This window comes from Anser brachyrhynchus (genome assembly GCF_964034855.1).
Source record: "Anser brachyrhynchus genome assembly, chromosome: 5".
NCBI lineage: Eukaryota > Metazoa > Chordata > Aves > Anseriformes > Anatidae > Anser > Anser brachyrhynchus.
The window spans coordinates 11,094,096-11,118,687 of NC_137699.1; the positions used below are offsets into that span (position 1 = coordinate 11,094,096).

At 37.9% G+C, this 24,592-nt stretch overlaps 1 protein-coding gene across 6 annotated transcripts in view; it reads right to left on the reverse strand.

Annotated features, from left to right (window-relative positions):
• NELL1 (neural EGFL like 1) overlaps positions 1-24,592 on the reverse strand; it is a 292,307-nt gene that overhangs the window by 213,771 nt on the left and 53,944 nt on the right. For all 6 annotated transcript variants that reach the window (XM_080594043.1, XM_080594042.1, XM_080594044.1 and 3 more), the window contains exons 5-10: positions 20,664-20,760; positions 14,944-15,016; positions 14,593-14,675; positions 8,615-8,749; positions 7,652-7,754; positions 5,302-5,375 (exon numbers count right to left, since the gene is read on the reverse strand). In XM_080594043.1, coding sequence (XP_080450169.1) covers positions 5,302-5,375; positions 7,652-7,754; positions 8,615-8,749; positions 14,593-14,675; positions 14,944-15,016; positions 20,664-20,760 — 565 coding nt within the window. The remainder of the gene's footprint in view (positions 1-5,301; positions 5,376-7,651; positions 7,755-8,614; positions 8,750-14,592; positions 14,676-14,943; positions 15,017-20,663; positions 20,761-24,592) is intronic.

The following is a 24,592-nucleotide window of genomic DNA, read 5'->3' on the forward strand; positions in this document are numbered from 1 at the left end:
TGTTTCATCTACAAGACACTGTGCCACACCATGCTGAAGGACTAGCTCAGGTGTCAGAAACCGTACAGTTAAAACTCTTTGCTGGTAATTAACCTCACCAACAAAGCCATGCTGATTCAGCTGTGTCACTTCAGACTCCAGAATTAGCTTTCACGGCATCAAATTGTCCTACACAGTTATGAACACAGAAATGCTTACTGAGTCTACAAGGTGCAAATGATGTACAAGGTGCCCAGTAGCTAGCAAGACTTAAAACTGAGAATTGCAGCAGCAGCAAGTGAAAAGTGACCGTTCTATAGACACAGCTAGTGACTGCCCATGAGACTGCATTCTTAAGTCTAAGCAGGGTCAAGTCATTTTTCTTGCTGCCTATTTGTCTTAACTGGCAAGTTGCTGTCATGAAAAATAAAATAAAATAAACCCACATTAGTTTTTTCCTTTTGTTTTGTGTTCTTCTGGGTTTTTTTTGGTTTTTTTGTTTTTTTTTTAAAGTCTCCCTACAGTATCATTCAGCATACATCATCCAAGCAAGTGCCCACACAAGAGCAATGAAGTTAATGGAGGTATTAGGTCTCCTGATCTCACTTCCATAAGTGAAAGGGAAGAATCCCCCATGGTTGCCCGTGCAACAACAGCAGCAAAGGTGATAAAAGAACCAGACAGAGTGAGCCATCATTTCCTATCATGTTATCAAACTACCAGCTGAAAAAGCTCTAGTTATAACTTATCACTTATTCAAGCTTTCAAGCTTGGACAAGACAATCACAGAAGGGGTACAGTATGTCATCATATGAACAAAGTGTTCACTGACGATAAATCCAAACAAACAACAAGAAATCAAGAAATAGTATGAAAGTCAAATCGGTGATCTGGATAAACCAAAAAGCTAAGAAAAAAGAGAGAGAGAGAGAGAGAGAGAGAGAGAAATGTAAGCCACGTTCATGCCCTCTTTAGTGAATCATAAGGAGGTTTAAAAAAAATGAGAATTCTATTAACTGACAGCTAAGATTTTATTTCCCTAAAGTTTCCCGTTTTCTGCAAAACTTGCAGCTTGTTAAAATAAATCCAACAAATGTTTTAGAATAATAAAAATGTTTCCATGATGAATATTCTTTGGATTACAATCAATTTGGTACAAACCCATACAGATCCAATTATAAGAACTATCATCATTAGATTTCAGATTTTATCCACAGAGATAAATAAGAGTAGTTCACACTTGAGAATTATTGCTTCAGGCTGCCTTAGAAAAATGGTTGACTTTTTATACTCTGTCCACATATGTATTCACAGAATCTGGACACACATAGATGTTAAAAAGCCCTAATCTTCTTCTGGAATAAATAGGTCAAGTTCCAACTGTGGCATGCAGTCTACAAAGAATGAGATCTGGAATCAAACATTTACAAGACAATTACGTTTCTTGTAATTACAAGGATAAGTACAAAAATAAAAATAAAAAAAATGGGTCAAAGCCTAATCAGTGACATGCACTGGAAATTGGAACCACAGGCTCAGATGACTAACTTTGGAAAATAATAGCCAGATATAAGGGTTATTTTTTTTTTTTTTTTGGGGGGGGGGGGGGGGGGCTCTTATTTTAGCTGTTATTGATAAGCCTTTCAGTATAAAGCTCCAAATAGTGTCCTCAGCTATCACTCAAGGCACCACATTACCCCTTATTTTTGCAAAAAGCTTTTAAATTCAGCTTTCTCAAAGTCAGTAGAGCCCTGTCCATCTTTCTAGCATTTGTATGGCATTCCAACTCACCACTCCCAGCCATCAATGAGTAAGAATTTGTTCTTGCACCTTTTGTTGTCACACATTGGCCAGTTTTGAATAGGCATCATGTAATTCACAGGCATTAACCCAGAAGTCAACTGATCAGCTGGAAATTCCCAATCCAACAGAAGTTATAGAATTCTTTCCATTGTCTTCAAATGAGCCATGCTATCACATTGTTGAAATCCACAAAGTGAAATAACCACTTACTGAATGCAGCAAGGTGCCGTTTTCTGAATCACTGACACACTTGCGTTTTCTAGAGTGACCTCAACAGGCTGGAGAAATGAGCAGACAGGAGCCTCAAAAACAAGGAGAAGTGCCAAGTCCTGAACCTGGGAAGGAACCAGTGCACCAGTATATGCTAGGGGATGCACGGCTGGAGAGCAGCTCAGCAGAAAAGGACCTGGGAGGCCTGGTGGACACCAAGTTTAATATGAGCTGGCAGCGTGCTTGTGTTGCAAAGAAGGCTAAGGGTATCCTGTGCTGCGTTAAGCCAAGTATTGTCAGTTGGTGGAGGGAGGTATTCTCTGCTCAGCACTGCTGGGTCCACACCTGGAGTACTGCATTCAGTTCCCCAGTACATACGAGAAATGAAACAGCGGAGAAGAGACCAGCAAAGTGTCACTAGGATAAGAGACTGGAACGGCTCTCCTGTGAGGAAAAGCTGAGAGCTAGGACCGTTTAGCTTACAGAAGACAAGGATCAGGGGGTTCTTATTCATGTGTATGACTATCTGAACAAAAGATTCAATGATGGCAGAGCCATGTTCTTTTCAGTGGTGTTCGGTGACAGAACAAGAGGCAATGGGCACAAACTGAAACACAGGAGGTTCCCTCTGACCATCACGAAGCACTTCTTTACTGTGGGGGTGACTGAGCACTGACATGGGTTGCCCAGAGAAGCTGTGGAGTCTCCCTGCTTGGAGTATTCAAAAGCATGGTCCTGAGCAACCTGCTCTGAGTGTCCCTGTTCAAGCAGGAAGGTTGGACCAGGTGACATCCAGAGGTCACTTCCACCCTCAACCATTCCATGATTCTTAGGAACACATGTGCACTCATTTTCATCATTTTCTCTTTATAGATTAATCTAGAGAGAGGGCAGGATTCCAGCTGGGAACAAGCAAATGGCTGTCTATCAGTAGCATCTGTGCTTACGGTTAAGAGGATGTGCACCATAAATACATCTTTTAGTCTGGATTAGTTTTCAGAAATTAAAAGAACTGCTCACAGCCTGATAAAGAAAAACTTTGATCCATCTGGATCCATCATTATTATTGTTTTTGTTAGATAGGATAAATCTAAGTTAAAAGCCTCTTTAGCTTGGACCGGTACCTATGCAAGAAATAAAATAACTCTATCTTCAAATAAAAATTAAAACATGAAATTTCAACTTCATCGACTTCACATTAATGCACCTACAAATAAATCCTCCTTTACAGACACAGGAACTACTCCCTGAGACTTTTTTCCCTCAGTATTTCTGTCTTTCTACACTAATAAATTGACAGTTGACCTCTATCCCCTGCTGTATGTCTTTCATGGATCAACAGCTTTTCAAACCTGATGTCTGTTTTTCAAGTCTGAAAAATTAACACACGCACACTTTTTTTTTTTTTTTTTTTTTTGAGTCATTCCCCTAGCACAAAGCCCTTTCTTTAGTTATTCAACAGCAGTGGCAAAAGCAGCCAAAATCTCCTCACCTTGTCCACCAGCAGGTCTGCATGGAATAAAAAACGATTACTACAGCAACAGTGCAACTCAATACGATTCAAACTTCATCTAGCAAGCATTCCTAATTGAGGCAGTAAATAAGCAGGTGTTTCGCTTAAGGCTTTAAGAGGTCATGTTTAAGGCACACTGAATGATCCTCCTGTCTACATACAGGTCCTGTTGTAGAAGCAAAGATAAGCACCCACTTAAATACTCTCCAAAGTCAGAATGACAAGATTTGCCAGTGAGGTTTGATGTCTTCTTGAAACACAGCTGTAGAAATACTGTAGAAATATCTTTTTTTTGAGGCATAAGCCCATTTTTTTGAGATATCCCATTAGCATCATAAGTTTTTTCAAATACTTATCAATACTCTTCATTAAGACATAAATAATACAAACTGTAACATTACTGCAATTAGCATTGCCATATGAACTTCCCTCAACAATAAGTAAAATGCAAAAGCTCATTTCATTATTATTTCTATCATCTCTAACATGAGAAATATTTTATGGTCAGCGTTCGCTTTTAATCTTCACAAATGTTTTATCATACGCATAACAATGAATATAATGCTCTTATTGATAGCATAAAGGAGTTCCAGAACCATAATTTAGATCACTCTGTTTTCACTTTAATGCGAAAATCCTCCCATTCTCCTCATCTTATTTCATACAGGCAGTTTCCCTCCCAAATAAACATACTATGTCATATTATAAATATAACAGGCACCTTAGTCTGTCTTCAAGGCAACGACCTTGCCCACATATTCGTATATACAATGTTGAGCACCCCTACACAGCCAAACACTAACAGCAGCTAAGTAATTTCTCACAACAAGCTGCTTTCACAACATCTGCAACCAGTTATTGTCCATTTCCATTAGTGAACATAAAATTGCTACTCTGTACACTCAGCTACAAGCACAACAATAACCAGATCATTGTAATCTTTTCCAAATGTTTTTCATAATTGTTCTAGCATACTGATCTGTCAATAATATTTGTAAGCCTTCCCTTTATTACCTTCCCCCTCCACAAATTCAACAAGATGTAAAAAACAAAAATTCTTGAAAATTACATGAGAGCACAAATATATTTAAAATAGCTGTGCCTTTCTGAAGCTATAAATCATATTTCAGGCATAGACATATTCAAATTACAACAAACAAGTCTCAGCAAAGCAATGGGCCTTTTATCGTCATCTACTACTACTCTCTTCTCCTAAGGCAAGTCTTGACAAAGATTGGTTTCTGCCACACTTACACACCATGTGCAGCACTTACATATTCACTAACACTCCCTATTATGAATGCTTTTGTCTAAATACTGACTGTAGTTGCAGAAGCATTACAAATTTGACAGAGACCCCAGTCCAGTTCTTCGTAATTTTAGTAATTTACCTCAGTTTGTAGTAAGGCCAGATTGATAGTTCAAGTAATACTAGGGAAAGCCTATAGTAATTCAAACAATGAAAGCCAGGTTGCTACAAATTTTACAAGATATAGCTTAAGTTAGCAACAGCCTCAAGATGCTTCTGACTCTTTCTAGACCCCGTGGAAAGCCAGAGATGAAAGAGAAAACATCCGTCCAAGTCATTGTGCATGTTGTTATTACCCTGCAAGAGGCATATTCCTGCTTTGTTTACATGTCTGTGGCTTTCAGTCACTTCAGGGTCACCTTTTCAAGACAATGGACATCACCTTTACGTGAAGAAAGCCTAAAAAAATACACTAACTTACCATTGTCACTTTTGAACACCACACATGCATTTAAAATCAGAAAAAAATTATACAAATGAAACTTACTCGACATTCCCTGCAGCTCTTGGTTAATACTCGTTGACCTTCCGCTAGCACTTTGCCTCCATAGATACACTTTGCTGTAATTTAAGAAGAGAAGGTGAGGGATTAAAAATAAATGAATAAATACAGTTTTTAATTAGTATATAAAGGCAAAGCATAACACAAAAGAAAATGAGTAATCACAATCAAATATAGATAGCGTGATCATAGCCAGTTTGATTCCAAAAAAACTTTAAAATGAGTACTAGATCAATCTTCATAATCTTTAAGACATAAGTGTGTTTCTAAAGACCTTTTGTTTAAATTTACACACTTAAAACTGCTCAAAAAAAAAAAAAGGTTTACAAAAAGAACTCATTTAATTGTCCACAACACATTTTAAAATCAGACTTCTTTCTTTTGGTATCCCAGTTTTCTTGATTTTTCCAAGCTGCCCTAGTTTATATGCCTGAGTTGTGATCTCATTTATGAGAAAAACATCTGATCAGGAAGCTTTGTTTCAATTAGGAATCCAATAAACTATTTTTGGGAGAAAATGAATTAGAGAAATTTCTTTTTTCATTCTGTCTATTCTCCTGACTTCACTGCTTTTAAGAAAATCACAGACACACCAGAAAAGCAAATCGAGTTAATCCGCAACTCAGAAAAATGATGAGATTTTAAACAGAATTATAGCCTTTTGTCAGATAGTCATCTAAAGGCTAACACAAGATGGCAGGGATCAAAACAGAACTACCTCATTTTTAAAATCCTTAACATATCACACACTAGAACTACTTTGTTCGTTAACCCACAGCTGAGACAGGAAACTTCAACAATCCAGCCATTCAATAATCCCTAGAGACAGCAAATTACAACTGATGATTCTATCAGAGCTAAATAAGAAAAGCATAGAGAAATTAACACCTGGGGTGCAGCTCTTTGGAAACTCTCTGCAATTACTACTATATACCAAAAAGTGACCGACTGTGGCCCTAGCATATCATTCTGTCAAGGAGCTGGCATTTACAATCAATTTCAATCAACTTCCATACGTCTCTTCCCATTGACTGACATACTGAGTTCTTGTCAGAATAACAAGTCAAGTTTGTGCCAATCACTGACAAAAGGCAACTCTGATTGTTCATCTTTCCATTACAAATACCAGGAACAGCTTATTCATGGGGATATACATTGAATCTACAATTTAGTGCCTTGCAATGCTTTTATGTCCAATTTTGACTGTTGTTCCTACACTCATTGTCAGCAAATGAGCATCAAGAGAAGCATCCAGCGCCTCAGGTCCGTGAAGGAAATTTCTAGACTGTGTTACAAATAAAAATATTTTGAGACAAAAAAAATATATATAAAAATCATTCAGGCAGGGCTGCTTTTCCACCTAAGTTCTCTGTACGCAAATGTCTTTTCATAAGCAGAATACTCATGACAAAATATAACAGAAATGAGATGGCACGAGTAAATAAGAGCAAGTGCAAAATCACAGCTCGGAGACGTTAGTGTTTGGGACTAATTAATTCACTGACTGAAGAAAGCCAAAAGAAGTCTAGGCAAGTGTTATTCTTCTCCAGCTAAATCTTTAAATAATTCAACATCCCTCTCCTATAACTATAGCAAAACTCGTGCATGAAGTTTACTAGTCTCCAAGAAGAAAGTGGGGAAAAAAATGCTGCTACTTAAGGCAAGACTAGCATCAGTATTCAGCCAAAATTTCCATATATGAATTGTCTCTGTCCCTTATACTATCATTAAGGCATCAAATATTAACTATTCCTTCCAGCAATGTTACTTTATGGCTTACATTTCCAGAAGGCTGATAATAAAACTAATCACAAGATTTCTCTCTTCTCATTATCTTATTTCAAAATGAGTTAAAAGAAACTATCGCTCTACACAGTGATGTTAACTCAAGGTCTGAAATTCTATCATGTTTATTTTAAACAACAATCTTCCAACCTGAAAAAGATAGACACAAAAACACAGATAACACCTCAGTTTATTAGTAATCACTATGAAGAGCTTAGATCAAAAGACTGCTGCTCCTCAACATCAGCAGGATGTACAAGCTGAAGCCAAGTCTGGTTTGCTTGTTTTTGTGGTTTTTCTTTTCCAAAAACAAGTAAAAGAATACTTTTATACTGACAATACACAGCAAGAGAATCTTAAACATTTACAATGCTTATTTCATTTTTCAACAAGTATTTATTTTCTTCCTAAGTGGCAAGTTTGCCACTGTATTTCCTGTTACCAGAATTACCAGGACCTATGAAAGTCTTTATAAAATATGCCTGTTTTCAGGACAAACTCAAATCTGCTTAACAGGGGGAGGGGGGTAGGGTCTCTGTGATGTACTCACCCTTGCATATTTTACAGCACTGGCTTTCCACATGCACTGGGAGAGCATCAGGAGGACAATCGAGAGGGGGACAGGACATCCTTCGGCATTCTACCACTCCACTCTAAACAAATGTTTTAAGACAAAATTCAGCTATGATTGTTGTAATTGGTGACTATTTTTTACAAAATAGAGCATACAGAAAACTAAGTAAATGAAACTAGCATTGTGAATTTCAGACCCATACTTGCGTAACAACTTTAATCCTAACTACAGACTTGAATCAAAATGCATTTGAAGGTGAACCACCCCTATGTGTTGGTACTTGTTACTGGTTTTATCCCACTTTCCCTGAACAAAGCACATTAAATCGAGAATATAAGCCCATCTTTACAGCAACATAAACACTATGCTCTGTAAGCTGTGCCAATCATCCTCAAGATTTTTAACAATCAGTTTTCTATTTTCTTGAGCAAATACAGACTCTCTTCAGATATTTATCAAATAATTTCAACGAGACAAGATTTACATACTAATACTCTTCTGTTCCTCCATTTTCATAGTGATAAATACTGAAAACAGAATCTGCAAGTTGTTACCATTCAAGATGGAACCAAGCACCTATGAATACTATTAAGATAGTGCCTCCATTTTTGGGAAGAAAAAAAAAATGCAGTGAAAACAATTCCAAACCAAATACAGACAACGCCCGATCTCGTTCTAAAACCATGAAGTCCTCACAGATATAAATAGAACAAATAAGACAGCACTGTCAAGGGAAAGCAGATTTTATTTATGAAGCTTCCACATAGGAAATGTCAATTTTTCATTTATTTATTTTTACCATTTCCCTTCCTATCGGTAATACTGTCACTAGATACATACTAAAAACATACAAATTCTTTACAGTTCACACTATGTATTCAAGGACCATTTTCACATTTTAATTAGGTCCTTCTCCTTAAGCTCTTTAAAATTTCTTACTTTGCATGTGCAATTCCTGCAGTGATCATCTTCAACCCAAGAGTCTTTGTCTCTATAGATCAATCCATTTACTTGACAAGTCTTCTCACAGTGACAGTCTTCCAATTGACTCAGTCTTGTTTCTGCATAATTTAGCTATAAATGAAAGTAACTTGATGAGATTTCTGCAATTTAAACACGATTTTTAAAACGCAAGTATAAGAAAACATTACACTTATTTTTATTTGAACCAAGTTTAACTACCTTTGAAATGCTGAACTAGGATGTCAACAGGTATAAAATAGCACTACTCCTCTGACTTTGACAGAGCTACCTGTGCAACCTAACAACAGCTTATGATTTATGCAAGTGTCTCTTGTATTTTAAAGAACCCCACTAAGATCTCCTCAGGAAGGTCTAGGCACTACCACTAAAAGCACACAAACTAGAATTGTTTTTAAATCAAAATTCTTAATGGTCCATCAACCTGATTATAAGTCATAAAGCATAAAGACTGGCTGACTGACTTTTCCTAATTATTTCCACCTCTTCTTTGTCAAGCAACAGCCAAACTAATACTTTCTACCTTTCACAAAGGTCTTAACCTTATAATCATAAGTAATACTTACAGCATTTTAACATAGTGTAATATGAGTATTCCCAAGACTGATTCATGGAGAAAAGTCATGTTCCTGGAGTAAGCCCTAGTCTGGTGACTCTCTCTTAATGTTCTTTGCTGTTCCCATTACCTCCTCAACTCCAGCTACTAAAATGCATATAAAGAAGTTAAAACTGATGCACCTTTTCCAAGTGTTACATCTGCATGCTAGCAATTGCTATATTTTCTGACGAGATGCTACGCAATAATTAGCAGGGGAAATGCTCGTTCATGTACAAGTAGAAAAGGCTTTTTGAACCACCCCACCATCACAGACCTACCTAGGGATGATCCTAAACTGGAATTCCTCCAGGTAAGAACACCCTTCCCACTATGCATACCTGGTATGCCTGTATACCTGCCATCATCTCTAAACCCTAACAGAATTCCAAGTGACTTTCTCATTTACAAAAAAAAAAAAAAAAAAAAAGTCTTAATCTTTAGAAGTAAATATGTGCATTCTTCAGGCTCCAGAACTGCCATTGCTCTAAAAATTGCCCTGGCACAGCTTTATAAGAGTTTCTCAAGGTTTTTATTTTTAACATTGACATTTGTCTTATGTATACGAGCCATCACACTAAAGCCACTGCAAACAGAGAGGCTACCAAAATCTGGCACATGAACAAATTAATGCATACTTAATTCTGTTATGAATACAATGCCATTATTCTACATCATAGGTTGCTACACTTTAATAGTAGAAAATTTGAAAAAAAAATGAATGCACAGTGCTCTAAGTTATTTTTTACATAACGACATATACTGGATTCACACATTCACACATTTCCATACCCTAAAATTCCACCCACTTTACGTGAAAGTATTCTAATGTCTTTTTTCATATCTGCCAGTAAAAGAGCAAAATATTTAGGGGAAGAAAAAGCAAAGAAATACTTGGCAAGTTGCTGTGGGTTTTTCTTTTTTTTTTTTTTTTCCTCTGCAGTCCTCATGAGAGAAAGCTCTGAATAACAGTTCTTTATGTCTTAAGTTGTTATTCTAAAATAATATTCATCTCCCCCAAACTCATCATGATCTGGTGATTTCAAAACTGCTTTTCACATTTTAGAGGCAAAAACAGTGTCTTACTAAACTGCTTGTATTCAGCAGAACTGCTTTTCAGGTCATTATATTTAGTCATTATATTCACAGTATATAAAACATTCAGATTTGTTAAAAGGGTGTTTGGTTTGTCTTATGCTTCTACTTCATTTATGTACCTTGTATTTTTTTTAAACAAATGAATTAAAAATGAACATTCCCATACAAGCGGTCTATACACATTTTTAAAATAGAGATTTCTTGGAATACTCATTTTTGAAAATGGTAAGTACTATCATCCTTTATAAATTATTCCAGGAAAATGATAAAATGAGAGAATATTTTCCATTTATTAGCTTTTTATATCATTTGTTGTGGTTTAACCCGGTTGGCAGCTAAACACCACACAGCCGTTCGCTCACCCTTCCCCCCCCGCCCCGGGATGGGGGAGAGAAACGGGAAAGCGAAGCCTGTGAGCTGAGATAAAGACAGTTTATTAAGACAGGAAAATAATAATAACAATAATAATAATAATAGCACTACTAATAATAATGTGTGCGAAACAAGTGATGCACAATGCAATTGCTCACCACCCGCTGACCGATACCCCGACTATCCCTGAGCAGCTGCCCCCTCCCACCCCGGCCAGTCACCCCTATATATTGTTTAGCATGACGCCAGATGGTATGGAATACCCCTTTGGCCAGTGTGGGTCAGCTGTCCTGGGTCTGTCCCCTCCCAGCTCCTGCTGCACCCCCAGCCTGCCCGCTGCAGGACAGAGCGAGAAGCTGAAAAGTCCTTGGCTTGGTGTAAGCACTGCTCTGCCACAATTAAAACATCAGCATGTTATCAGCGCTCTTCTCATCCTAATCCAAAACATAGCACCCTACCAGCTACTAGGAGGAAAACTAACTCTGTCCTAACTGAAACCAGGACAATCGTTCCAATTATCTTGCTGAGTAAGTTTTATTTATTTCAATATCATTTACATACTATTCCAAGAAGCATCTTTAAACACACTAGATCAATTAAATGTAATCTGCTATACTAGAGTGACTAGAAACATCCCGTTAATTGACAATTTTCTATTGAAATCAATAAAACAATGAATTCTTTAAAATTAGTTGATATATTTTCTCCAATGTTGCCAAATGCACACAACTAGATTTGTTAAACATTTAAAATGTTGCTAGAAAATCCTGAAGCTTCTCCTATTCTTTAGCATATGAACAGAAATACACTAATGAGGGAGAAGCAGCCCATACCATACCAAATATTTTCCATATACTAACCAATATCTAAGTTCTTAACATTCAGGAATATTATCTGTTATTCACATAGCTTATTTTCCTTGCTTCTTCTCTGCCCATAAAAATAACCAAAAGATGACAAATTTCTGTTTAAAATGTATTGTTTCTGGCAAAATCAGTAACAAATGTATCCAAAACAAACAAAAAACGTTCAAATTTTACAAGGAAAATTGTTCATGGAAGTATTTGTGGTTATATCAATCCATGTTAGAAACAACCCAGATAAACTATTCCATCAATGAACTCAAGAGCTTGATTTTCTCGGTTTTAAATCAAACTCAAGCCTCAGCCTTTCTGACCTCAGTGAAGGAAGAAGTTGCTCTAAAGATTTTGTGCTGGAAGTCTTCAGAGCATCTCTCCAGCCCCAACAACCATCACATCTGCATAAAAGCACACCCTAGTGTGGGCCCATAATTTACCAAAAATAGATTGTATTCCACTGAAATAAATGCAAGAGATGCCCACAATGAATTCCGTAGAGTGTTAAAAGTTGCATGAACTATTTTACCCACCGTATTTAAAGAGGAACCAACAATATTCCAGCATGGTGGTTAGAAAGGCTAATATAACACAATCCATTCCCACCTGCAGCAAATGAACATTTCAGCTGGATTCCTAACACACTGAGCTACAGTGTTTCTCTGTTTAAGGACAGAAGATTAAATCAATTAAACTTATTTACTGGAAAAACTCAGACTTAATTCAAATGACGTCAAAAAATCACACAGGCTTAAAAAGCTACATCTTTGCAAAATGTTGGTAGGAAGAGGATGCAACAATGGTTAGCTGGTTACAGGTCATCATCAGATACTCCTCCTGTACACAGCACTCCATGACAGCTTGCTGTAGACAGTACCCTGCTAGGCCCCTTTCATAGCCCCCATGTCCCATGCTGAGCCAGCACAACATACTGGGGCCCTGAGCTATAGCTCAAGGGAGAGAGTACTCCTTTCCCCTGTGTACAGCATAATTTGTACTGCTACCAAAATTAGTTGGCCCCAAAGCCACTAGGTCTGATCTTTTCTTCCCAAAAAAAGCCCTGGACTGAGTCTTCATAGTTTTACATTATATAAACTGCATGTAAACATTCACTGCAAACAACATTCACTGGTTTATTCAGTGCTGTAATACATCTGTAACCAAGCACAGATTGAGGGAGAAACTGAAATTCTAGACAGAGCTGAGGCTAAAAGCTACAGCTGGACTTGAAATAGTGCCTGCTTTTCCAAAACATGTTCATTCTCTGCATCTCTCGGTGCAGGGCCAGGAACCAAGCATCACTGCTCGTGTAGGTTGCTTGCCTCACTGCAAGCTGGTCCCTGACCACATGCCCTGTCAAATGGGAACTCCACAGGCCACTCTACAGCCGTTCTAAACCCTGCTCTTTGCAAGCCATACATCACCCCATATAATATACTTGCATCTACATTAGTATCACTTGTGGCTATTGACCCCAGGACTGAAAAGACAGATACAATCCTTAATGCTTCTCTCAAGCCCCTCTATTTATTTTGCATTTGTCTACCAAATTAACTTCCTTTCCTATTGCATCCATTTTTCCTGAACAGTATTTCTGTACCCACTGCAACAAAACAGTTGGGGCACTACTATAACAGAAAAGGAACATGCAATGAAGAATTATCCCAGCACCACTTTCTGGAAGTACAGAGCCTTTGCAGTACAAATGCTGTGTTATTTGCTTCCCCTTGTAAAGCACTAGCAAGCAAAAATATAATTAACAGCAGAGAAAGCAAGTTACTCAGTACAGTGCATAATTGGAACTTGCTCATGCCACCAGCAGGGCTCAAAATAATTGCCTCTGTTTCACAGTATAGGCAACAAACTGAACTAAAAGCTTCATATTTCTTATTCAGAGTTAGCCTGGCCAAAGCACATCAGTTGGGTAAGTGGATTGTCAGTATAATGCATACACTCTCTTAAAAAAAAGTTTCCCCTCCACTGTTAGAAAGAAAAAGTGCACTCAGAGGCAGCACAATAACAAGTATCTCGCATATATTGCTTTTTCGCTAGTAGAACTACTATGTAAATCCCATTTTTGAAACTCCTTTTCTGTAACAACACTGAGATTAAAGGTACCAGAGGTTGCTTTTTGTTGCAGTTAAATCTACAAGTAATTAGCACGTAAATGCTGTTTTAGATGAGACAATTAATTGCCTTTTACCACAGAACAGATGGTTCACCAACATTAACCTAACGAAGTGTTCACAGACCCTTTCGTACAAACCAGGTTCAGTCACTTCTAAAACACAGTTTCCTACCTGGAACTTGACCACAGTACTTAGCTGAAGCGCCTTGCCTAAGGCAGAGGTTGACTGCATAGCGTAGGAGCACAGCCTAAGGAAAATCCCCAAAATCCCAAGCAAAAATCACTCTATCTTTCCATTCATCATGTTCAAAACCCAAACCAGAAGGGGAAAACATGGAAAACAAAAAGAAAAACACCAAACCACGTAACATAGAGATTAGTTAACTTCTACACTGTAAAAGCCATTGATCAAAGGTGACATCGAGATCAACACAGCCTGCAGCTTCATAGGCATTTCCATTCTGGGGCCTCATTCAGTTCCCAGGGAGTTACTACGCCAGTCCTGAAGATTTCACAGGACTTCCCACAGGCAAAATCACACCCTCTGACAGCGTCACACAGTGAGGAAATTGTTGAGGGATTTCACTCCTTTGTTTCTGCGTTTATCCCTCAGCATGGAAGGGAAATCACGCTAAGGCTTCTTACAGAAATCAGACCTTGGGCATTTTGTCACTATCTACCAAATAGGGAGGCAGCCAACGGAAGTTGTATGAGACACAACATCTGTGACACTATCTCCTTAAACCCATTGCATGTAAGGCTACTGGCAGAAAGAGGAAAAAAAAAAAAGGCTCTACCTTGAAAATAATTGCAAGAGAAATAAATACTTTTATGTCGGTCTTAGCCCACAAGAAAACAGAATTGACAAAGAAGCTTAGGTACCTACTTTTGCAGTCATTTTTGCCAGGAGTTCTTGTAAATCCATGATTCCTTGCACCAGACTTAAAAAATCACTGCAGGTTGGGCATGCTCAAAAAAGGAAGTTGAAAAGAAAAGGAAAGGAAGAGAGAGAAAGACACAATAACCCGTAAATAAATCAAGTCTGTCATGCAGCTAAAATGTCAAATGCTGGTTATCTGAATATTAAATTCAATCTGTTTACACAGAATTTTTGCCTTCTGGAAGTCAGCACATGCAAAAATGGCAAACCTGGAAATATTATTTTTAAAATAAAAAAATAATTCACATTAAAAAATCTAAAATTGTTATAATAATAATAATAATAACTGCTACTTACTGCGATTCAGGTTAGGACACTGCATTATATATCCATTAGGTATAAAGACAACTTTCACATCTTGAATCACACCCTTTGTAAAAGAAGAGATAACTGGTAATACAGAACACAAACATTCACTTTGATCTGTACAAGCTATTGCACAAGTCATTTATTGAGCGGGTACCAAGAAGTACCCTCTTCAGTGGGTACCAGCTCAGTCTTCTCATGAGGGGAATAACTGAAGATGGACAAAATATAACACCTCCCTATCTTCCTGCGCATTTGGATATTTATTTTCATAACATGCTTTTTTTGTTTGTTTGTGTTTTGCAATCAACATAAGCTGCTTAAATGTCTTAAAATGGGATGAAACCAGTGAAAAAAGCTGTGAAGTAATATCCATTATTCAAGCCCATGAGACGCGCACAAAACCACAGCAACACTGTTCAGTGATTTAGCTGGACAGGACTGTGAAATCTAGCATTATGCGAAGAAAACTATATACTGCAAGAGGTAAGTAAGTGTCTGTACTTTGACTGTTTGGTTTGGTGTAGCCTGCTAGCTTTTATCTGAACAGGCAGTTCACGTAATCGCACCATCAGTTGGATTAAATCCTCTCTCTAACCCAGGCAGATAGAAAGATCCCCTGTGCAGAGCTGGCAGAAATCAGGCTATAAGGTCAGAACCAGGTTGTGCAGGTCATGTGAGGCCCAGAGACCAAACCAAGCAGGATGTGAGAGAAGAAGGACCAAAAGGTCCAGTGCCAGCTGTGTCTTTCATTATTCCCGAGTTGCAAGGATGTCCCTGACGTGAGCAGCAGACAGAAGGGGCTGCCTGACATCCCTGCACACCTCGCTCCTGAGGAACCCTAGATTTGTCAGAAAATTGAAAGCCCAGAAAATGTTGGGGCTCACATTCACTCAGTGCAAAGCTCTTGCTCCATCTTTTACTGCGTAACATGCTTACTTTGTAACATCCACTAACTTTAATGATGTCATAGTCATTAATTAAGCCGGGCAAGGAAAACCAAGGGACTTCAAGTGTTGCTATTTGCATTTCCCTGACCGTTAATTAGCCAGAGTGACAAGGTTCCATCTCCTCCCAGACACAGAAAAATTTGATCAATTTCCTTTCAAATTAAAGATGGCAGCAGTTATTATCTAATTAAATTAGTGATCTGTAAGCCTATGTTTTAGTTTTCAGTTAAATTGCAATAAAGTAAATTTTGCAGACTGAGGACAGTCACTTGCTCAAAATGTTCATCTCAATCCATAAATAAAATATAGGCCTTAGATAGTGCTTGAAGCCTTGCAAATGCAGTAACGTTTCACATTTACATACTCACTTTCTAAAACAACAGAAGGTAATCAGCAGCACTGTTCCCTGCCTACTGTTTTATGATGAAATATTAACTGAAAATATTAAGACATAATCAGATCACACTGTCTTTTTTGCAGAAGTGTATACATTTATTAACATTTTCATCTATGAGAGCAATGAAACCACCATAATAATGAGAAGTAATACTGTCACTGGAAAAGAAACATTCTGAAAGCCATTTTATACACTTTCTGCTAGTAGTCATCAGTGAGAAATTAGAAGCCAAGGCACAAAAACATATTTCAATGCTTAAGTCTCTCTAGTGAAAAGCTTAAACAAGAATAAACAAGTTTACAGTGTTTCACTGTACCATATCACACAGCTAACGAGACATCACCCAGAGAGAAGTGATGTTTTCCTCTTTTTCTTTTTTTTCTCCTTAAGTGCACATGGAACTTCAATTATGTTTATTGCATCAGAGCCCCACTGCTCTACTGTTATTTGGATAGATTTGCATTTAAATACAAATAAAAGGGGAGGGGGCAGGAAACCTTTTTTGCTAAAACTTTTAAGTTGTCTTCTGTGAGCTTTAGCAGTTCCAACACTAAAACCTGAAGAGGAAACAACTTTTATTTTTCTTCCCCCTTTTTCTGGCTACATGAAACGTTACTGTGGGAAACCGTATAAACTTCAATTCACCAGTATAGGTGTCTTCTATGTCCATAAACCCTCTGAAACAAACAGAATTAATATGGTCAAATATAGAGGTGAACTTCATAGAGCCCAGATTTCACTGATGTATTTTATTAATAGAAAGACTTCATTATAGACAAATGTTTATTACGGCCACAATTATTGCAACACATATGAACCAACTTGGACTATTCCTCCTTAAATCTATCCTCATTAAATCTAGTTGCTGAGAGCTTTCTACAGCCACAGACAGAAGGGGAATCAGCACGCACATTTCCCTGAGGGCAAGCCCAGCGCTCTGGTCCAGTTTGGCACAGGGCAGAGTTCTTTAGTCCACATTGTATGACAGACATGAAACCTTGGCCTTGACAGGGAGATGTCAGTGGTCAAAATCTTCTTTTGTTTGCTTTCTTTTCTTTTCCCAAACGGACATCACCATTTATCTTACCCATTTAAGCATTTGGCTAATTACAACCAAAGCTTCAGGATGCACTAGCTTGAAGATCCTTCATCTGTGCACCAGCTCTAAGACTAAATTCAGGCCTGCAGCAGTAAGTACCAAGCCCATCCCATGAGGATGTACAAATACAAAAGCCCTCTTTATTGCATTTCTCAGGTTTCTCTTAAGTAGAGGGCTTCTCTGACTTTCTGTGAAAAGGCCCATGTATTCCACAACCTCTCCATTTTTGCATTTTGATTTCCTCCACCACCTGTCATCCTCTTTAAAGCCTGCTTCTGCCCCAAAGGTGGTGTGTGCCGTGTAGTTGTGTCAGTTGCATTGGCCAGAGCTGGTAAATGGCTCTTCAAAGATGCACCAGCAGATGTTCCCAAAGCCTGTGTCTGGGCCATGCTACACCAACCCCACCAGACCGCCATCACATCAGCGTTAGGCTCCTCTACACAGGGCAGATGTGCCCCATGCCAGGCAGTTGAACAGTTGCCCTTGGCACTGCATTTACTTCACCTTAGTCTGTATGACTCCTAGACCAAATGGCCACAGAGGCCCAAAATGTACACCTGATGCTGTGCAATGAGAATGTCAACCACCAGCCGTACAGTCCCCAGATGGAGCAGCAGGGCTGTAAGATTAACAGAGCCTTCTAGAGCAGGTATGAGTATTACCATCTTTTGACACGAATCACCTAGACAGCAATGCACTGACATTTCTGCAGCAGATTGTTGGAGGGAGCCTCAGGGGAAAGGGTTCTCCTCAACAATACAACGGATTTTGCAAATTCTGATACCAACAGTCATCGGATCCATCCTAGACTGAGCGTCCCATGGCTATCTGGTATCACCATCTTCCTCCTTTCATTTGCATTTACTTTTGTTTCCCAATCTAATTAGAACAGTATTCTTCAGCACTAAAAGACAGCTTGCTTTTGGGTCACACAAAACTTCTGATATATTGAAGAATTATCGTTTAAATTTGACATAAGAATATGGCCCAGAAAGGGCCCTGATAATATTTATTTATGGAGCGGAGGAAGGACAGGCACAACAATTAACTAACTAGCTGCCATTAAAATAAGAATATTTTTGGAACAGCGAAGATGATGTTCAGAACAACATCCACTGCTTTTTTATACATACTTTATCATGAATCTAACATACATACAAAAATGCTAATTCTTTTTTAATGCTCTTATTTCCCTGCAGATCTCTGTTTACATTAAGGAAAACAGATCTATTTATTTATATGCTAAAATGGTGAAACAAATTGCTTTAAAAGAGAACAGGCGATCCTGCTGAGCATGTAAATATATGGAAAGAGATGTGTACTCTTTACAAACTGCCCAAATCGCAAGTTTTTGTAGTGTGTAACATAAAAATGTAAGATTTCTGAAACACGCCTGCAGAATTAAAAAAATGCAACCAATTATATTTCTGCCCTGAAGAAAGTTAGTAAAATATTCAAGCATGCATAAAGCAAAGTAAGGCACTTGTCGGCTTTCATTACGATCAATAAAATCTGTCAGCTCATTAGCATATCATTAGCTACCCTGCTGTTCCCAAAGTGTTAATGCGTAGAAATATTAATTTACCAACATATAATATCCCAGAGTTCTGAGGCACTAACTGCCTGCATAAAATAAGAATTTAAGATGGGCGAATCCAATACAACTTCTTTCTTTCCTATGTCGCTATAAACATATGTTTACCATCTGTGGAATTATGGGAAGCAGCTGAGGTAAAAAAACAACAGCTGTAGAATAAAATAATACTATCAATTTCACTTCACAGTGACAGCTCAGCTGCCAGAAGATGAAATGAACTCTGGGTTCACAGCAACTCTTGGACCATAGTTTGAGTCAAAAGAAAAGTTAAATCTAACTTCTTTTTCTTAATTAAAATTGTTAGTTACTGCAACAATCCTACCCTAATTTATTTTAGCATAAAATATTTTCCCTAGCTTGTTAAAAATTAGGGACTTTGAGGTGAGGTCCTCAGAAAACCAGCAAGTTGCAGAAGCATCTTACAAACTGACTGCTTCAAAGGGAAACTGAGTGGGTGGTAAATCACCTTGGCAACAAATCCATGCCAATATCAAGGATACACACATTGGCTTATCACTACACTATAGGCTCTTTTATTGATATGAACACCATGGGGCTTGTTAACCAAAATCTTAAGAACTATTGGCAGCTTTTCTGTAAATTACTTATAAAGCTGAAGCGTTAATTTTTATAGGGCAGGGGTGGGGTTTTTTTGTTGGTTGGTTCTGCAATTCAGCTTCAACCATAACATCATATAGACTCACCAGAGGGCAAAACTAATGGAAGAAAACACAGGTGAGGACTCCTGAAGTCTTAGGTCATTTCTCTTTTCTTTGCAATTTTTAATTCTCATGCCCGTACCGGCCTATTCGATAATGGTATCTTGGGGAGCCTCATTAATGGCAAAAAAGACAGGCTTTCCTACTAGAAGGTAGGAGCAACCCGTGTCCTGCCAGCAAGTCAGCCTTTCAAATAGCGTGGGCTATTTGGAAGGAACAGAAGCTCCCAAGGACAAAGCAGCTTATCAGCAAAACCCAATGACCCATTATCAACTCACTGCTGAGAAATACAGTGACATCCTTATCTGAGGGAAACATAGAGAAATGAACTTTTTGGAAAGTACACCGGACTCCAGAAACAGAAAATCTACTGTTTTACAGCAAGGCACACACGCTTCTTACAACAGCTAGCATATGCCAAAGCCAGAAGGACCACAGGCTAGAAGACCTCCTCTACTCTGAAAGGCAATGCTGACAGATGCAACAAGAAAAAGCCACCTGAGGCAAACAGCATCAGGGCGTGGGTATTATGCAAACAAAATCAAGGAGTGCCTGGCCTCCAAGAGCAGTCAAGGACTACTGTTCAGCCAGAAGACTGTGGCTCAGCTGTTGCTTTGGCAAGTTTTCAAGTTGAAAGCCAAGAATCGACTCCAATGCTGTCTCATTACATCCACAGGAGTGGCAAGGAGGGGCACAGCTGTTGGTTGAAACCCAAAGTAAGGAACCCAAACAAAAACCTGAATATTGGGCACTACAGTCAGTAACTACAGTATTCTACCTTGCAAGACCAGATTCTTTTCTCTAACTGTTGCACGTGCCTCAAAACCCAGGCCCATGGTTTACGCTGGAATTCATACAAATCAGACTTCAGGAGTGTAAGACAACTAATCAGGAGTATTTGGCCACCTACTTACTGATTTCCTTCATGGGCTATTTCATATCTGCTTACCTTAAAGAAACCGTGCTTCCTGTTTCTCTGTCCAAGCCATAAATTGCTTTCAGGTGTCAAATTTGTTTCTGGGGGATCAATGATACGTTCATAAATCCTGTAGAGGAAATATAGTGCCGTTACTCGAATCATATTTTGCCTCTTAAAAGTTGCTAGTCCAAGCCATTTATCAACAAAAGATGCAAAGTAGAACAAAACAAAAACACCTTTGTTAAACACTTCATGTTTATCATCGATATTTTTGAAGGCATATTATAACTTCAAAAGCAACAATGAAACAGGAAAACAAAAACTGTTCAAACCACTTGATGTGTTAAAACACAAAGACTGAACAAAGTTGCAATTTCTCTTCTCCAACTGTGCAGCATTAAGCTGAAGAAGCACAATGCCAGAACCCACCCTGCTAGGGAAAACAATACAATGGAGAATCATCCTATCTTCAGAGCCTCCTTCAAATTCAACTACCAGTCATGAGGAAAAAAAAAAAACAGTCACAAATGAGATACAACCAGAGAAACAACACCATGGGATTTTCATACTGTTCAGAATCTTGAATAGACTCCACAAAGACAGTTTATTCCACCTCCTACTCCCACAGCCTTTTTGGCTCTGCATCTCTTATCAGTCCCTGTTGCCTGGACCTTTCACTTTATGCACTTCTTCCCTCTTGGCTTCTGCTGAATTCATTTGGCCTGGGTGTTCCACATGTGTGCTTCCACCCCTGCACATCCAGCTTGCCCATGTCACTGGCATAGGTCTGGTACAGAGCAGGACCTCTTTGTCTGTGTTCAGTACCTAGTCTTACAGAGATATTTTATCAGTTGTTTTTCAAGGATCTACAAATAATAGCAATAATAAATAACAAATAACATCAGGTCCATAAGCAAGCTTTATATACTGCATAAACTTGCACGTGAATGCGGTAATATCCACCAGAAATTTCTAAAATTAATTCATGATAAACAGCTGTAACATTTCTTTTTTTAAATTCAAGAACTAAATATCTGTAGTTGTTAAAAGGTTTTGCTTTTTTTTAATTGCTTATTTTTAAGAAAGCAGTAACGAAGTTTACATAATACCTTATTCAGGAACTCAGGCTACTATAATGGCGATATCATCATTTTAGATTATGAAAAATTCAAGACCAAAGTAGTCACGGACTGTGGATTCTCATATTGCCATCTTCCACAGATGAGAGTCATGAACCTACTGCTCCATAACAAAACCAGCACTTTTAATAAGGAATACTGAGAAGATGATGAAATATGTTTCCATTACTGTCCAGCTCAAAGGGATTACATGTTGCTGTTTAATCACACCAGCATGACAGCCAATAGAAAAGACTCTTAACATGCCAAGTCCTGTGAAGTATTTATGTGCTTAGAGTGGGGATTTTTTTCCTCCTTCTTTAAAGCTTTAAAATGAACATGAAAAATGAACACCAAGAAAAAATACAAGTCATTCAACACAACTCATCGCACAGTTATCTTCCCATTTACACTCCAAGCATTTCTAACTTAGGCCCACCTAGCATAATCATCAATGTTTGTATTTTAAGTTGCCGTGCCATTGGAAAACTTACAGATGTGCAGAGGCCTGAAATGGCCTCCAAGTATTAAGAACTTCAAGAAAGTTCTTACAGAGTTAACTACAAAGAGTCATATATCCCACTCATTTTTGCTAATGCAGAAAAGAAGGTCATCAGTTGCCAAAACTAAATGGAAGCAATCTTAAAAACAAAAAACCAAAACACCACTTATTGTTTCCTTAAAAAAAACACCACCACCATAAACAGTTAAGTAAAAATTCCAGTTTTAAAATGTCAGCAAAGTAGTCAAAAGACTTCTAATAGTTATCATTTTATTGTTCAAATTTATTATAATCAGCCCTAATTCATCACTTTCCATCAGCATGATACATTCAAAGCTCCTGGAAATTTCTTCCTCTGCTAGTTAATTACTTACTATCTATAAAAATGACCACGCTGAGCTGTTTTACCTGTTAAAACAGCAAAAACAAGATGGCATTCTCTTAAACCACGTTTTGAGAATTATAGGAATTTCACATGCAGTATCTCTATCAATATTTTAAAGTGTAAGCAGAACCTTTTTGCCACACCTCATGCAAAATTAAAGATCTACTCAAATGCAAAACTGCTGTAAAATGCTGAACAAGGAACAAAGAATCAAGGTGCTCAAGAAAGCCAATCAATGAATTACACTACCATGTTAGGAATTTCTCTTCAGATATGTAGCACATCTTCAATCGTGACTTAGATTAATAATGTCCTCACTGAAAAACACCTGATCTAAACAAATAAATAAATGCATGACTAGTCAGTATTCCATCAAGAACTCCACTTCTGGCAAAACCCCAATGCTTAAAAAAAAGGAACAAAACAGGTTCAACAATACTACTTATTGAAGAATATTTTAGTTACCCCAAGTTAAAGGTTATAAAGGAACTCTACAATACCTGCCTGCAGTTATGTATGTATCTTCTCCATGAATCTGCCCAATAAGTAACAGGTTTAGGATGCAAGCAAAGTAGATCAGTACTTACCTTTCTACATAAGAGGATGTTTGGATCATACTACTGGGTTCATGAACAATGTGAACTTTATTACTGTATGATGTTAAACATCAGCAAAAAGGCCCCAGTAAGCAGGCACACAGCCTATTGCTATCACTGTAATACTCTCTATAGTCTTGGCAAATGAAAAGGTCAAAAAGTGAACGTGAATTCATAACAGTGAATAAAAAACCATAGCAGACTACCAAAAACATGGCTCACGATATACTACTTCACTAATGAATTAAAAATGAAGAAAAAAATAATAATAATTAAAAAAACTGCAACTCCTGACAAAAAGGTAGAGTGATTAAGAAATAATAATAATAAATAAATCCATGGGACTTTCCCAGCAAGGCTAGAAGCAGCTACTCAAATGCAAAACTGCCACAGATGAGAAAAACTGGAACCAAACAAAAGCAGCTTTTCGATCAGTATGAGCCAAGAAACACGTCAAGTTTACTAATTCACAATCACTGGATGTCATAAAGGTAAAAATAAATGTTTTTAAACATCAGTGAACAATGCAGCACCAGCTCCAGGCATTGGCAACTGAGACCAACGGGGTTCATGGGTGTGCAGCTGAAGCCAAACCAGGAGCTGGGCACGTCTCCTGGCTGCCAGGATCTTGTTTAAAATCACAGGAACAGAAGTGGTGCACCATTCCTAAAGCAGGTACTTGAGAAGGGGAGAGACTACGTGGGTACTGAAGACCCCTGTCCACAGGAAAAGATTAAGGTGTTACTTGTGTAAGTTGTGGGGAACAGGGTATCACCCAGACATTTAGATTATCCATGGACAAACACCACTTAGAAATCTATCATGAGCTAGTGATCATTCAGGTTATTTTCAGGCGGTTTCTACACTGTGAAAAACCTATGGAGCACAAACATTTTGTAATCTATCTCAAAGCATAATGACAGAAGTTACTACCTAAAGATCAAATTCTATTTCAATTATTGTTTGTTAAATGGGAAAAAAAGACTTTTCTCCACTCCCCTTTCCTGCATTGATTTTTTTTGTGCAAGAAGAAAGTGTTTTTCAGGCTGAACAGAAATAAATGGATTTTTTGTTTTGTGTTTTTCTTTTGTTTGTCTGTTTTTACAGCTCCATTAAGCTTTCACCTCATTCTCATTTCCTTACTTGATTTTCTGGGCAGAGGAGCATCACTATTGGTCAGTTTGGCCGATACTTTGTATTTGGCATAAAAGTAGCTGAACTGTACCTACTACACTTCCAGTTTATTAAGTACTGGTCTAGAGCTCCTGGGATATCTGTTTCCAATACACTTGGCTTTGATACTCACATGGAGAAATATGCAATACACTTCACAAAAACAGGTTTTTTTAGTTAAAAAA